This window comes from Taudactylus pleione, unplaced genomic scaffold, assembly GCF_031769625.1.
Source record: "Taudactylus pleione unplaced genomic scaffold, aTauple2 ptg000783l, whole genome shotgun sequence".
In the NCBI taxonomy this organism is placed as follows: Eukaryota; Metazoa; Chordata; class Amphibia; order Anura; family Myobatrachidae; genus Taudactylus; species Taudactylus pleione.
Genome location: NW_028285185.1, coordinates 652,575 through 667,563, shown reverse-complemented (window position 1 = coordinate 667,563; position 14,989 = coordinate 652,575). Strand labels below are relative to the sequence as shown.

Below are 14,989 nucleotides of genomic sequence, written 5' to 3'. Positions count from 1 at the left end.
AACTTACATGAAATCCTCTTCCCTGAATCCAGTGTGGGTCACAGGACACCCTCCCTTTACACTCATTGCTCTTGTTTTGGGAATTGTTCTTTGTTTTTCAAATTATCCGTATTAGGCTGGGTACACACTTAGCGACCCGCCAATGCGACACCCAATGGTGCCGATGAATGATATATCGGGCGGTTGGTACACACTGCACGATCTGGTGAACAACCACCCGATATATCATTCACCGACACCATTGATCTTGCCAGTGTCGGCAGCTGGGTCGCTCCACTGGCCGTGCATGCAGGTCGATGGAACGACCCCCAATGAACGACCAATAGGAGCGCGCATAGTGGGTACACACTAGACAATGTACCCTGTGTACCGGCCCGATCCGCGGGATCAGACGACATATCGTCTAGTGTGTACCCAGCTTTAGAAAAATGGTTCTCGTTGTAGAACATTCTTCCATCTTCTCCTTCTCATTCCTTAGTTTCCATTCTGCCCGTTGGGAATACGTAAGCAGTGGAGGTAAGTGCCAAATGCGCGATAACCGGATCTTGAGAGGTTTGCGAGATCTTGCTTATGCGCGGTGGGCCAGTTAAGGAGGTAAGACACAGCGCTTCTGCTCTGGGCTAATGCGATGTGGTTCTTGCATGAATCACCGGACAGGGGAGTTTTCTCTCTCCAACTCGGCTGTGGTTTTATGATTTCCTGCTTTGTTAGAAAAATACTTAATTAACTGACAGCCATTCAGGGTATAGAGTGGGAGGAGCATGAGCTTGTGTGGATAAACTTGAAGTGTATAAGTGCTTGCCTCTGTACACTATGAAAGTATCACTACAGAAGTGAACCGGTAGAACCCCAATGTTCCAGTACCCCCCTTTGGACTTAAACGTAACGCAAGTACAAAAAGGCCATTCGCTTTGCATTCATTTTTTGTTGAACACTACACCAGTGGGTATAGGGCATCCGTCCAGGACTCTGGCAATTTAAAGTAGAAACAAAAAAAATTAAAATTGAACAATTCTTTACTCTCCATCCTGCAAGAAACGGTTTGCCTTTTTATGCGTTTTTAAAGTTTGCAAGGGACTAGGATGCTTTTTGACAGCTTGATTTGGCATTGGCCAAGGTCAGCCTCAGGGATCTATGGCCTGCCCACAATGTTGTGCCCTCACCAAAAGGTGCCCTGTGAAGCTTGAGGTCAGGTGGCAGGCTGTCTGATACAATACACACCAACTAGCAGCAAGGACCACCTTCTGGGGCAGTAGTGGATGGTGCTGGCCCTGGGATAAGGGGTTCCCAGGCAATTACTACCCCCTTCATGGCAGGATTTCAGAAGTCTGCTTCCACGGGATGGTTAGGACAGCGGGCTTAGGCAGAGTTTTTTTGAAGGTTCAGATTTCTACTCTTTCTGGGTTTTTTCTATATTTTTTGTCCCAGAAGAGGTTGGACACTTTTACTTAAAGTGAAAACCTCCAATGCAGGGATCTTTTTATTCCCCCTCTGGTGTTGTTGGCCATGCAAGAACTTCAGCTTGCCTTTCTTGAGTCAGTGTAATGTAATTATCTCACATTGCAAAGAGATTGACCTACTTCCAAATACTGTAGATGACGGCTAGATACATCACTCACTTCTGTTATTTGGCACATTTAGCAGGGAAACTGGTTCCATAATATTGGGTATAGAGAATCTTTCAATACTCCTCCCTCCCCTATACCCCACACCATGCACAGAATAATTTTGCCAACCAAGCCCCACAGGACATAGCTCCAGAAACTAAAGAAGGAAGAACAGATTTCTCTAAAAAAAAAAAAAAGAAAGTAAAACGTCTTTTAAGAAAACACAGAAGCAACAGGAGTGTAATCGGGGAGAGCATACAGTGTCCTCCATGTGGATGAGAGAACAGGATTTAACTATACGACCTCCAATTTCTCTTTTATCCTGTGGAGGACACTGGCACCATGGGAGGTCCCTTTGCGTGGCTACACTCATAGGAGGTGCGGTGCATAGCCCCTTCTGTCCAAGACCGTCCTATGTGCACATTTTTGCAAAGTGCATAAGTGGCTGCTAGGCCAATGGACTGCATTGCACAACCATCAATATGGTAGAATGGTCCTTGGTGTTGTCAGAACAGCACACCCTGCCCCAACATAATCACTAAAAATATCCATCTGGACATCACCTGTCTAGAAGTAGCTCAACCTCTTTTATTGTCATCAAAGGACCATCCTTGGTTTTCCCAAACTCAACCTCCAATTGCTGGAAAGATAGCCTTCTTCCTCCATAGACTAATCCCTTCTGACCTAAACCCTGAATCACAATGTCCTGGTTCAATCACTGAGTCCTGGCGACCAGTGCAGCCTAGCAGTAAAAGGACCTGCTCTGTCCCAGCAGGGTGTGTAGTACAGATAGAGAGAAGACAAAATTTCAGAGAAGATAAAACTTACATTTAATACTAAATGTATTCTCTTCTATGTTTCATGGTACTAGCATCCCTATAGAGCAAAATAGTGCAACCAAAAACAGAGAGACTTACTGACGTTAGTTTCAATAGGTTTTGGAAAGTCCATTTTAATGCTCTTTTCAATAACTACTTCCATAAGGTCCAGGCCACAGCCTTCTGCTACTGTGGTAATTTCTAACAGAGCTAAACCCAACACGGTAAGAGTCTGTACAACATTGTGGAGGGTATGCAATTCCTAAAATATATTTTCACAACAGCTCTCACTGAGAACTGGCAAACATGAGAGCACTTCCAACTGGATTATATTCATTCAAATGACTTATTCTATAGAAACACTATCCTAGAAGGGAACCCTTTATGTCATCTTAATCTAGCAATTTCCTTTTTGGAATAACCTGACCAAAAATTAAAAAAATAAAGTTTGCAGAGGGACCTGCTCAGGAAAGAGCTTACATCCTAAAAGGGAAAGGAGGCACTAACTAGAGGAGTGCGAGAGTTCAGAGTGGAGATTAGGACAGGTGCATTAGTGTGGGTAGTATAGATGGAAGTAAAGACCTCTAATAAATTGATGGGTTATCAGCGTGGGAAGAACTGAAACCTGTGGGAGAACCTGATTGGGTGTGGTGGAGAATTCCACGTGAGAAGACGCAGAGGAGAGAGGTAGGAAAGACGGGTGGCTACCAGAGATTAGACACAGGTCAGAGGTAGATATAAGGAATTGGGACTGTGTTGCTGAGGCCTTTGTAGTAAGGGTGAATATGTTAAATTGGATTCTGGAGGACAGAATAGAGCCAGTGGAGGGATTTGCAGAGTGGGGCAGCAGATGTGAGGCAGTGGGGGAGGAGTCTTACTGCGGTATTTGCAATGGAAGAAGATAGAAAAAAAAATAAAAATCTGGTTCCCTTAAATATATTATTTCAGAAGATAATACACTACATAAAAGACATACAGTAGAAGCACAGTCTATGACCTTGATTTCTGCAAAGTTCATAATTGAAATAATATTTGCGGCTTACCAGTTTCTTTACCCAAAGCGGCATTTTCCCATTAGTCTGCAGGTAGGTGTGATCTATTAGAAAACATACATACTAGTTACCACACCAGAGGTTCGTACATGGGTATTATAAACAATGGATTACAGCGTATTATGGCATCTGAGTGTCCATGAAGGTGTGAGGAAAAACAAGAGATATGGTAAGAACTTACCTTTGTTATCTCTGTTTCTACGAAGTCCATAGGGTCCACAGGGTTGACCTTGGGGTATAGCTGGATCTGGATCCACGGGCACCACGCAGTTAAAGCTTTGCTGCTCCCAGGATGCACTTGGGTCCGTCCTCCTCTATACCCCGCCCCCGAGCCACAGCACCTCAGTTGGTAAGCAGCCAAGGCCGGAGGAGGAGACTAAACAGAGAGAAGGAAGACTGGAACACACAAGAAACCATACTCACAGAAATGGGAGACGGAAAACCGGTGACCAGCCACACAGCCCATATGAAGCCAGGTGCGTCAGGGCGGGCGCCCTGTGGACCCTATGGACTTCGTAGAAACAGAGATAACAAAGGTAAGTTCTTACCATATCTCTTGTTTTCTACTTCAGGGTCCATAGGGGGTCCACAGGGTTGACCTTGGGGATGTCCCAAAGCAGTTCAACTAAGGGCGGGGACGCTCCTGTGCTGAAAGTAGTACCCGGCGCCCAAAGGATGCATCCTGAGAGGCGAAGGTGTCAAACGCATAGAACCTCAAAAACGTTTGAATGGAAGACCAAGTGGCCGCCTTACACAGCTGAACAGCGGAGGCGCCACGTCTAGCAGCCCAAGAGGGACCCACAGAACGAGTGGAATGAGCCTTAACAGAGGCTGGCACAGGTAAACCCTCCTGTGCATAAGCCTCACAAATAACTGAACGAAGCCAACGGGCTAACGTCTGCTTGTTGGCAGGCAAACCCCTCTTGTGAAAACCGAAGAGGACAAACAAAGAATCCGAATTCCTAACCGAAGCAGTCCGGTCCACGTAGATTCTAAGTGCCCGGACTACATCTAAGGAAGCCTCACCAGCGGAAAGATCAGGTGACTGAAAAGCTGGTACAACAAGCTCCTGATTAATGTGGAACTTGGAAACCACTTTGGGCAAAAACTCAGGACGAGTGCGGAGCACCGCTCTGTCCTGGTGAAAAATCAGAAAAGGGGGGCGACAGGAAAGAGCCCCCAACTCTGACACCCTCCTGGCAGAAGCAATTGCCAGGAGAAAAACGGTCTTGAACGTCAGCCACTTGAGCTCCACCGACTCAAGAGGCTCAAACGGAGGACCCTGCAGGACCCGCAGAACCACCGCCAAGTCCCAAGGAGCCACAGGAGGCACAAAGGGAGGCTGGATCCTGAGAACACCTTGGAAAAAGGTGTGAATATCCGGCAGTATTGCAATCCGCCGTTGAAACCACACGGACAAGGCGGACACATGAACCTTCAGAGATGCAAGGTGTAAGCCGAGGTCCAATCCTGATTGAAGAAATTCCAAGATCCTAGAAACTTGGAACACCTGAGGATCATAATGTCTGGACTCACACCACTGAAAGTAAGTGTGCCACACCCTGTGATAAATCCGTGCTGAAGCAGGCTTGCGTGCCCTGAGCATGGTACCAATAACCGAACTGGAGAAGCCCCGAGACCTCAAGACGGCTGTCTCAAGAGCCACGCCGTCAAAGACAGCCAACCCAGATCCGGGTAAAGGCAGGGACCTTGAGACAACAGGTCCCGACGCTGAGGAAGAAGGTACGGAGAATCAATGGAGAGACACCTCAGATCGGAGTACCAAGGACGTCTGGGCCACGCCGGAGCCACCAGCACGAGCATGCCGCCGTCCTGCTTGAATTTCCGCAGAACCCGAGGAAGTAAGGATATCGGAGGAAACAGATACGCCAGGTGAAACATCCATTTCACCGACAGCGCGTCTACCAGACTGGCGCCTGCGTCTCTTGTCCTTGACCCGTAAACGGGCAACTTGTGATTGTGACGGGAGGCCATCAAGTTCAGCTCCGGCAGCCCCCACCTGTCTACGAGTAGCTGAAACACCTCTGGGTGAAGCGACCATTCCCCAGGATGCACGTCGTGACGGCTGAGGAAGTCCGCCTCCCAATTGAGGACTCCGGGAATGAAGACTGGCGAGATCGCTGGAATGTGACACTCCGCCCAAGCAAGGATGCGAGACACCTCCGACATCGCTGCCCGACTGCGAGTTCCTCCTTGGTGGTTGATATACGCCACCGTGGTGGCGTTGTCGGACTGCACCTGAACCGCCCTTCCGTGAAGAGCGGGACCGGATGACTGCAGGGCCCGGTATACTGCCCGCAGTTCCAGAATGTTGATGGGAAGAAGAGCTTCTTCCGCAGACCAACGACCCTGAAGTGACAACGAGCCGGTCACTGCCCCCCAACCCCGAAGACTGGCATCCGTCGTGAGCAGGACCCAGTCCGGGATCCAAAAGGGGCGCCCCTCGACCAGATGAGCTGTTTGAAGCCACCAAGCCAAAGACTACCGAATCTCCGGGGACAACACCAGCAACTGAGAGCGGATCCGGTGAGGTAACCCGTTCCATTCCGATAGAATCGGCCCCTGCAGGGGCCGGGAGTGGAACTGGGCAAATTCCACCATGTCGAATGTTGACACCATGGAGCCCAGAACTCTCATAGCCGAATGGACCGACAGGCGGCAACTGCTCAGGCAACTGTGTATCCTCAGCTGCAGGGAGGAGACCTTCTCCGGGGTCAGGAAAATCCGTTGCTGACGAGAATCCAGCAGAGCTCCCAAATGAACCATCCGCTGAGATGGAATCAGGGAGGACTTTTTCCAATTTATCAGCCACCCGTGCGCTTGCAGGCAAGCGATCGTCAGGTGGAGATGTTGAAGCAGTACCTCCGGGGAGCTCTCCAGCAACAGGAGGTCGTCCAGATACGGCAGCAGCCGTACATTCTGGTTCCGAAGATGTGCGGCCATAACCGCCATAATCTTTGTGAACACCCTCGGTACCGTGGAGAGACCAAAGGGTAGCGCCCGGAACTGATAATGGTGTTGAAGGATAGCGAACCTCAGATACCGCTGGTGCGAAGGTGCTATCGGAACATGGAGGTAGGCGTCCTGGATATCCAGGGACACCATGTAATCCCCCGGTTCCATCAACAGAATGATGGAACGTAACGTTTCCATCCTGAACTTGGGAACTCTGAGGAATTTGTTCAGAGACTTCAAATTGAGGATAGGGCAATGAGAACCATTGGGTTTCTGCACCAGAAACAGAGAAGAATAGCACCCCGTCCCTCGTTGTAATTGAGGAACGGGAACAATGACCCCTGCTGTCAGCAAGGACTCGATAGCTTCCTGAATCTGTAAGGACTTGGTCGTATCCTGAGGACTCGTGCAGAAAAACTGGTGGGGTGGTCTGTGCCGAAAAGACAGGGTGTACCCCTGGGAGACCACTTCTCGAACCCAGGCATCCGTGGTGGTATTGTGCCAGCACTGGGCAAATAGAAGTCGGCCTCCCACTCTGGGGTCCCCCAGAGGGAGGCCCGTCCCATCAGGCAGAAGGTTTATCTTCCCGCTTGGAAGAAGGGCGCCTGGCACTCCAGGCCTGTTTCTTGGGCTTAGAAGCGGCCTTTGTCGTCGACTGCATCGGGAAGGACTGACCTTTGGCCTTGCCCTGAACCCGAAAGGACCGAAAAGCAGAGCTCCGAACCTTGGTAGGTGCAGAAGCCGAAGGGAGGAAGGCTGATTTAGATTTAGCCAGAGTGTCCACAATTTTGTCCAAGTCTGGACCAAAAAGCAACTCCCCATTAAAAGGTAAGGCCTCCAGCCCCTTTTTGTAGTCAGCGTCATCTCTCCAAGACCTCAGCCACAAGGACTGACGCGCCGACACAGCTGCAGCCGACACCCGAGAGGTCAGCAGGCTTGCATCTAACGATGCTTCCCCAATGTAGAAAGCCGCATCCCTCATTTGACCTATCAACGCTCTCTGGATCTCCGGAGCATCTTCCGGAAAGGTATCCTCCAAAGCATTGGCCCAGCTCTCGATGGCCTTAGCCACCCAAGAGATGGCCATGGACGGACGGGCCACCGCCCCCGAGAGAGAGTAGATAGACTTCAAACAAGTCTCCACCTTCCTGTCCGTGGGTTCTTTCAGGGAGGAGATTGACGGCAAAGGCAGCGTAGCGCTTTTAATTAAGCGGGTCACGTGGGAATCCACCGCGGGAGGAGTTTCCCACTTCCTGCAATGAGCCTCCGGAAACGGATAGTTCGAAGCCAACCGCTTCTGCGGTTGGAACCTCTTGCTGGGCAACTGCCAGGCCCCTGCCATATGATCCGTCAACTGATCGGACAGGGGAAAAACCGTCTAAGCTACTTTGGCCTTTTTAAAATTTGGGTACTTTGACCTGGGGGCCGGCACATCCTCCTCAATGTGAAGGATGGCCCGCACTGCCCTAACCAATGCCGGCACATTAATGGAAGACTTAGCCTCCACCTCCTGGGCCCCGGCATCCGAGTCAGAGTCTTCATCGATCTCCCCGTCATCCGAAGACACGTCCGTGTCCGTGAACTGAGCCGCCAGTGAAGCCGGAACGGAACGCTTGGACGCCCGAGGGGGCAAATCACTGTGCAACATAGATTGAAAAGCCGATGACGAAGCCGCCAGGCTCTGAACAGAGCTGGAGAGGAGGTCCACCCAAGGCGGGGGTACTGCCTGAGGATAGCCCTGAAAAGGTACCATCGACTGCTGCGGCACCGTGGGGGATTGCACGTAGACCGGCAAACCCGCATAAGGACCCACAGTCTGAGACCCGGGAGGAGACTGTACCAGACGCGTCACACCCGGGGAACCGGGGATGGTAGGCTGGGGCAATGCCCTAGAAGGGGCCGCAGTCGGGACCGCAAGTCGGTCCGCGATCGACGCCAGCACTTGCGTAAACATCGCCCACGGAGGATCCTGCGCCACCGGGGGTTTAGAAGGTCCAGGTACCAACTGGCACCGCCCACACAGACCGTCCTGAGACAAATCCGCCCCGTCAACTCCTGCCGAACAGCGTCGGCAGGAAACCAACACAGGAGCCACGGAGCGCTCATTCTCCTCATCAGACATGACACAAACTTTTTTGCAATAAAAGTGTCTCACCGAAACGAGGTAAGGCGTATAACACCCACGCACTCCCAAGTATGCAACACAAACAGCCCACAATCTGGTACGGAGTAGTACACCGCTGTATGTGACGGACCTCACAAGTACGTAGATCTATATAAGTGAGGTACACAGAAAGAACACCCCTCCCCCACGCACCTGCGGGCCGTAGGAGAAGGAAAGGGATAGGTAAAACGCTGACAGTAAGTAGAAAAAGCACAGACAGCAGCACTAGCAATAGTCACATACCATGCAGGAAGATATACTCACTGCACCTTCAGCTACAATCAACCTCCCAGATTCAGTGTCTGAGAGGGCTATAGCGCTGCGAACACTGTCCTGATCAGGGGAGAGGTACGCAGGGGGACCGGTCCACTGGAAGCCTGCCTGGGAGCTCTGCGTTGCTGCCTGGGAAGATGGCCGCCGGAGAGCTCTGAGGAGGAGTGGCCAAGAGAGCACAGCCCAGCGACGCCAGCACGCTTGAGAGAAGGCGCGCTGGGCTGAGGGGAGGAGCACCTCAAGCAGGGAAGGCTGCCTCCCCTGCTAGTATGGAACCCCAGGGACGCCGTTCCCTGCCGGCCTTACACCCTTGTGGTCCAGCGGACACGCGGGGTAATCCACAGAGGGGGGAGCCCGCCACCGCTACTAGCGCCGCCGGTCTGTCCCCAGAGACCGGCGGCATAAAGACTGCATAACTTCCCCCGCGCGCAGCGCTGACAGTGCTGCACGCGGCTTATCTGGCCCCTTGAGTCCAGCAGCAGTCTGTGGGAGGTCCCAGAGCCACGCTAGCACTGACTCCGGGGTCCCGCTGCGATCCCCGGGTCAGTACCGGTGTCGCAGCGCCAGCGGGGCTTGTTGGAGCGGCAGCATGGACGTCCAGATGGACAGTCTTATGCTGCCGCTCTGAAGATAGTGAAAAAATAAAATAATAAAATCTTCTTTAAAAAAAATTAAAACAAAGCTTACGGGCTGCTTATGCAGCCCCACTGCTCCAGGGTGACCCGACTCCGGCCGGGCACCAGCTAAAACTGAGGTGCTGTGGCTCGGGGGCGGGGTATAGAGGGGGACGGACTCAAGTGCATCCTGGGAGCAGCAAAGCTTTAACTGCGTGGTGCCCGTGGATCCAGATCCAGCTATACCCCAAGGTCAACCCTGTGGACCCCCTATGGACCCTGAAGTAGAAAGCAAGGCGAAGCCCAGACGCCAGCCTGCAATGTGTAATCTGCATTAAACCACATTTAATATTTGAGAATTATATTAGGACCTTTAAAATAACATCAGTGTGCACAAGGCCAGAACCTAGTGCCTGCAGCAATCATTACTTATCCTACACGTCTTCTAACGCTGAAAAGAGGAACTTCCTAACATCTTTCTACACACATCCACTAAGTTAGGACCATTCAAAAGCTTGTCATAAAATCATGTATTAATATATGTGTGCCTAATCTTCCTGAAGCACCAAGGGGTCTTTTCATCAAAGGGTGAAGCTTGTTTTCCCCATTGATAGGCATTTTTGTGGGAAAAACCCTAATGTTATATCCCTGCTGGCTTCCTCCTAATACTCAGATACCCTGTTCTGTTATTCCATAACGGTGTTACCATGACAAAAGCACTATAAAAAATAAAGCTTTATTCTTAAAATAATGCATTCATGCTTAAATTTATTTTTGAAAATAAGTAAAACCTGTTTCTAGATCGTATTATTTTTGTCTTACTTAGTGGAGCTGAACGCTCAAGTTCTGTGTGGTTGGCACCCTATGCCACTGCCTTGTCTGTCACTCTACCCAACATACCAGAAGCTAGAATAAGATGTGCCATAAATGAATATACCTGGTTCAGAGGTGTCTTTGGAAGGGGTGTATGATGAAGGCTCATCAACATCACTACTTTTATCAAAGAAGAGGTCATCATGGGAACTCTCGTCCAGAATGTCAACCATGAACGTTTCTCTCCTAGAAAAAAAATGTTTTTGAAGAACAAAATGTTTTTGAAGTAAAAAATATAAAAAGCTCTTAAACACTTGTCAGCAAAGTGATTTGGTAGATACAACAGGTAGCACTGTATTGTCCTTCCATTCTTTTCTATCCATGAGGGACACAGGAACACTGGGGTATAGGCAGTGGTGCGAGGAGCCTGGCACGTTAAGATCTGAGAATGTCTGAACATGGATCGCCCTCCTGAATATCCCGGCTGCTACACTAGATCAGTGTTTGTTTAAATGACTGTTGGAGCCGGGCACTCCTGGGCAGGCTGCATTTTCCCGCTATATTTTAAATTTTTTCTGTTTCTGTCCGGACAGACTCTGTGGAGGAATCCTCTGTTATAGGGGCCAATCTGCAAAGAGGGAGAATTCTAGGCGGACACAGTTCCGCAGGCTGGTGTCCATGATCCCTGAGCTGCATCGGGCACTGGAGACTAAAGTACTGGTTATGTACCCTTGATGGGAGGCGGCGTAAACACCCATTTGTAAAATATTGGAGGGCCGGGACAGCGGTGGCTGTTACACGGTACTGTTTCAGGTTAACCCAATGAAGGGGTTGTCCTTGTATTCTCCTCCTCTCAGGCAGTGTCACACGAGGATTGAGTTCTTGTGGAGACGAACCCGGGGTGGCTTCAGGAGAGTTTATAGGAGCAGACGTCTGATATTGAAAGGACGCTGGTCTGAGATGTGTGTTGCTCATGGATGGCCCACTGATGAGGAATAGGTACTGGTGACGAGATACACCCGGAGCGGACTGCGGATACACACAACAGGTAACTGGGACATCCGTGAGGGTCACAGGCAGTCAGGGTAGCTAAAGCAGGGCTCCCTCTGGGGGTGGTAGTAGGGAGTAGCACCGCTGGTATGTAGAGTGTCTGGGAGGCTGGAACCTGGAGCAATATATATGCGAGACTCAGCAGGAACAAGGAATAGTAAGGAGCTCAGAGAACTAACACCCAGCTAGGCTGGGAACAACGTTGCACTGGCAATGAAAGGACTGCAGATCAGCCCTTAAATACCCGGAGGAAGTGCAGGATTGGTTGCTAGGGACTCCCCCATGAATGCTCTGACTGGATTGGCCAAAAGGAGTCACCTAACCACATCCAAGATGGCGGCGCCCATGTCGTGCTGCAGTGCTGCCAAGGTGTGCAATACTCACACTAGCAGCCAGGACACTATGCCTCCAGACCCCTAAAGCATGCATCGCGGACCTCCATGTGCCTGCACCTCCGCCAGAAGGACCCCGCCAGAGCACCCGGACAGGTCAGTGGCGCTGACCCCGACCCCTCACAGTCCTGGTCGTGACAGGCAGCTCCCAGAGGAGCAAAACAACTAAAAAGTTTATATTTAAAAGCGGTTGAGTCTCCTGTTACTTATTTGTCCAAAAAGACTACTATCCCAGTACCAGGAGCTTAGAAATAGCACTGACCGGAAGTTGAGAGCCACCTTAAAAAAGATCTTCTCAGGTAGAAGGACGGTTCTCCAAACCCTCCTAGTGGTGCAGTGGGCATATCACTTTGGAGAGTGTCTGCTCTGGTAAACAATGTTCAGAGTTAATTCCCTTGGTAGATCACATTCGCGAATCTCCCAACTACCTATGCGAAGCAACCATTGATGCTGGCTTCACATTTCAGTCTCAGCTATTGCAGCCAGAAGAATATTTTGCCGAGATCCTGGGCAGGCGGATTCAAACTCTAAATGTGCTTTTTCGTTTGGGAGTGATGTCTTGTTTGGTTTCTGAGCTTGAGAAGATCATTGCTCAGGCTACTGGTGGAAAAAACTCTTTACTTCCCTCTTCATCTCCTCGCGAGAAGGAAGGGACTGCCCCTTCCCGCAGTGTACGGTCCTTTTGCCCTTTAAAGGACTCTTACAGAGGCCATTCACTGGTGTCCTGTGAAGGTAAAACTAGAGACAAAGAGTCATGGACAGCCTGTTGCCAGACATGCCTGTAATGTGATGCAATCTACTCCCACTTTGAAGACTTGGCAGTGGGAGCCCAGCTTCTTTCAATTTGTGGCAGGTGGTTAGAGAGCACGGTAAGAGAGCATGTTCAAAGCTTGGGTGAGGGAACTGGTTTCCATGGGCAACAAAGTAGAACTTTAGAGGCCCCAAATGCTGTCGGTTTTTTACAACAGGTCTTCTCACCTCGCAGAGCATAGTCAGTGTTCTTGCTAGACCATGGGCAGGGAGCCCTGTGCGCGCCTAAGGCATAGGCGCTCCTGAAAAGGGGGGGTGGTTGATGAGGAGTGTCCTTGTGGCATGTCCCCAATTCGTCACACTTGGGGGGCGTACCCAGAACTTATGGAGGTGCTGGGCTTCCCCCAAGCTATCCCCTCACTGTTAATAGGGCATGCGCTCGTCATCTGTTACCGCCGGCGTTTGGTAATGGACGCTCTTTTCACACTCATGGGACACTGTGGCCCGCGAGTAGGGAAGGCACAGGGCAGCCTGTTTAGCGGGGCGTCGCTATAAGGGCAGGGCGCATTTTGACACTTAACAGTTGGGCAGGGTGCGGCACCCCGCTAAAACAGTCTAGCGGGAACATTAATAATCCCGGTATTGAAGATGGGGAAAGTGTTTGACGCAAATCTCTGACTGCTTCCCTATCTCTCTGTACTACCCAATCATTGTCTCTTTCAAGCATTTTCTACCAGCTTTCCCTTGTTCACTTCTGGCTGCTGCTCGGTGCTCTGGTTTTATCATCTCTGTATATTACCCCTCTATAAATTCCCCATCCTGCCCATTGTAACAGATGTAGTACGCCCCAGATGGCTGGTACCTCCATGTGATGAACAACCTGTGCAACAGTTTATTCAGTGGTCATCTTGTCTTATTTTTATGGATATGTAGTTAATTTACTGGATGCCGGCCGTCAGAATCCAAACGTCAGAATCCCGACCCGGGACTAAAGATAGGTGTTGAAATTCCGACGCCTATCTTTAGCCCGACTACGAAATCCCGAAAGGCGGCATCCAGAACGAAGGTAAGCGGGGCCCCGTAAAGTGTTAGCTTTATGGACCGCAGGGGGGAGATTAGGGTTAGGCACCCACAAGGAAGGTTAGGTTTAGGGTGCGGGAAGGGGGGTTAGGCACCCCCGGGGGAGGTTAGGGTGGCCTATGTAATGTGCCCACGATGGCTTCTTCGCCATCGTGGTGAGGGAACTGGTTTCCATGGGCAACAAAGTAGAACTTTAGAGGCCCCAAATGCTGTCGGTTTGCTCTACTCAGTCTCAATAACAAGGACAATTCGGATGTATTGCCATCTATAGTGGACCCTTATAAAGGAGGAAATGCTGATGAAGATACAATCCCACTTACACGATCAGGTATGGGAGGTTCAGTGGAGATCTTTCATCCTTTGTTCTGTTAGGTTTCCCAGTTACAGACAACTCATCCAGGTGCTGTCTCATACAAGTGGTCATAACCGGGTCCAGCTTTCAAATGAATATAGAACTAAAGAACGCATTACAATATGTCACATACATAACATCTACAGACACACATTATTTTACTAAGGACATCAATGTCAAACCGTTCTGTCACTTGACACTATTTGTCACATCTGAACAATGCCAAATTATTAATTTTGCAAAGGAATATTTTTCAACACTTCGTCAGAGGGTGTTTCTCTACCATGGGACAAGATTTTATTTCTGCAGGCCATGATCAGGATCGTCTTGAAACAATGGCGGGTTTCAGCTCATGCGTGCATGTGGCTCCGGGGCAAGACGGTCTCCTCTTTTGAGTAAATTCAGCTTGTCCGTTTCCACGCTATTGAGTTCAACTCAATCTCCTGTCAAGATGGAAGAGGTCTAATCTGCATCTGTCTCAGTGCATTTCCCTTTGTTGCTTTTTGAGATAGTTTGGATGGTTTTTATGGAATGTTTTTCTTCTCTTCTTTGCTCTATTCAGTCTCTGGGGCTTTGTTAGTAAATAACTGAGCTAGTGAGACAGTCGGGGTATAAAAGGGCCATGTCCTAACATTTTGAGTTTTTAAAGTGCCAGGCTCGTCGCACCTCTGCCTATACCCCAGTGTTTCCAAAGAAAATCTGAGAACAGGATTTTACAGTAGGTACACAAATGCCAAGTTTCCTGTTGTACACCTGTTATATTAGGCCTCTTAGAATTGTCCTACAATGAACATTTAAATCCTGTAGTGTTATTGTGAATGCATTTTCTCTCATATACCCATTTGTTTTCCCACTTGCATTGAGCTATTGTTTGAATTCGGCAGATCTATAACACTCTATGCAAGAGGTGGGTGAGCCAGACACATCATGACAATATGGTTTATGTATATCTATATATGGTAACATGTATATGTCTTGTGCCCACTACTAGTCAGTGCTTACAGGGAATTAGTATTTATGCATTAGTCTAATGCAGTGACCTTGGCCT

At 49.7% G+C, this 14,989-nt stretch overlaps 1 protein-coding gene across 1 annotated transcript in view; it reads right to left on the bottom strand.

Moving 5' to 3' along the window:
- WDR62 (WD repeat domain 62) overlaps positions 1–14,989 on the bottom strand; it is a 92,332-nt gene that overhangs the window by 43,669 nt on the left and 33,674 nt on the right. The window contains exons 20-21 of the mRNA XM_088457753.1: positions 10,442–10,563; positions 3,469–3,521 (exon numbers count right to left, since the gene is read on the bottom strand). Of these exons, the coding sequence (XP_088313879.1) occupies positions 3,469–3,521; positions 10,442–10,563 (175 nt within the window). The remainder of the gene's footprint in view (positions 1–3,468; positions 3,522–10,441; positions 10,564–14,989) is intronic.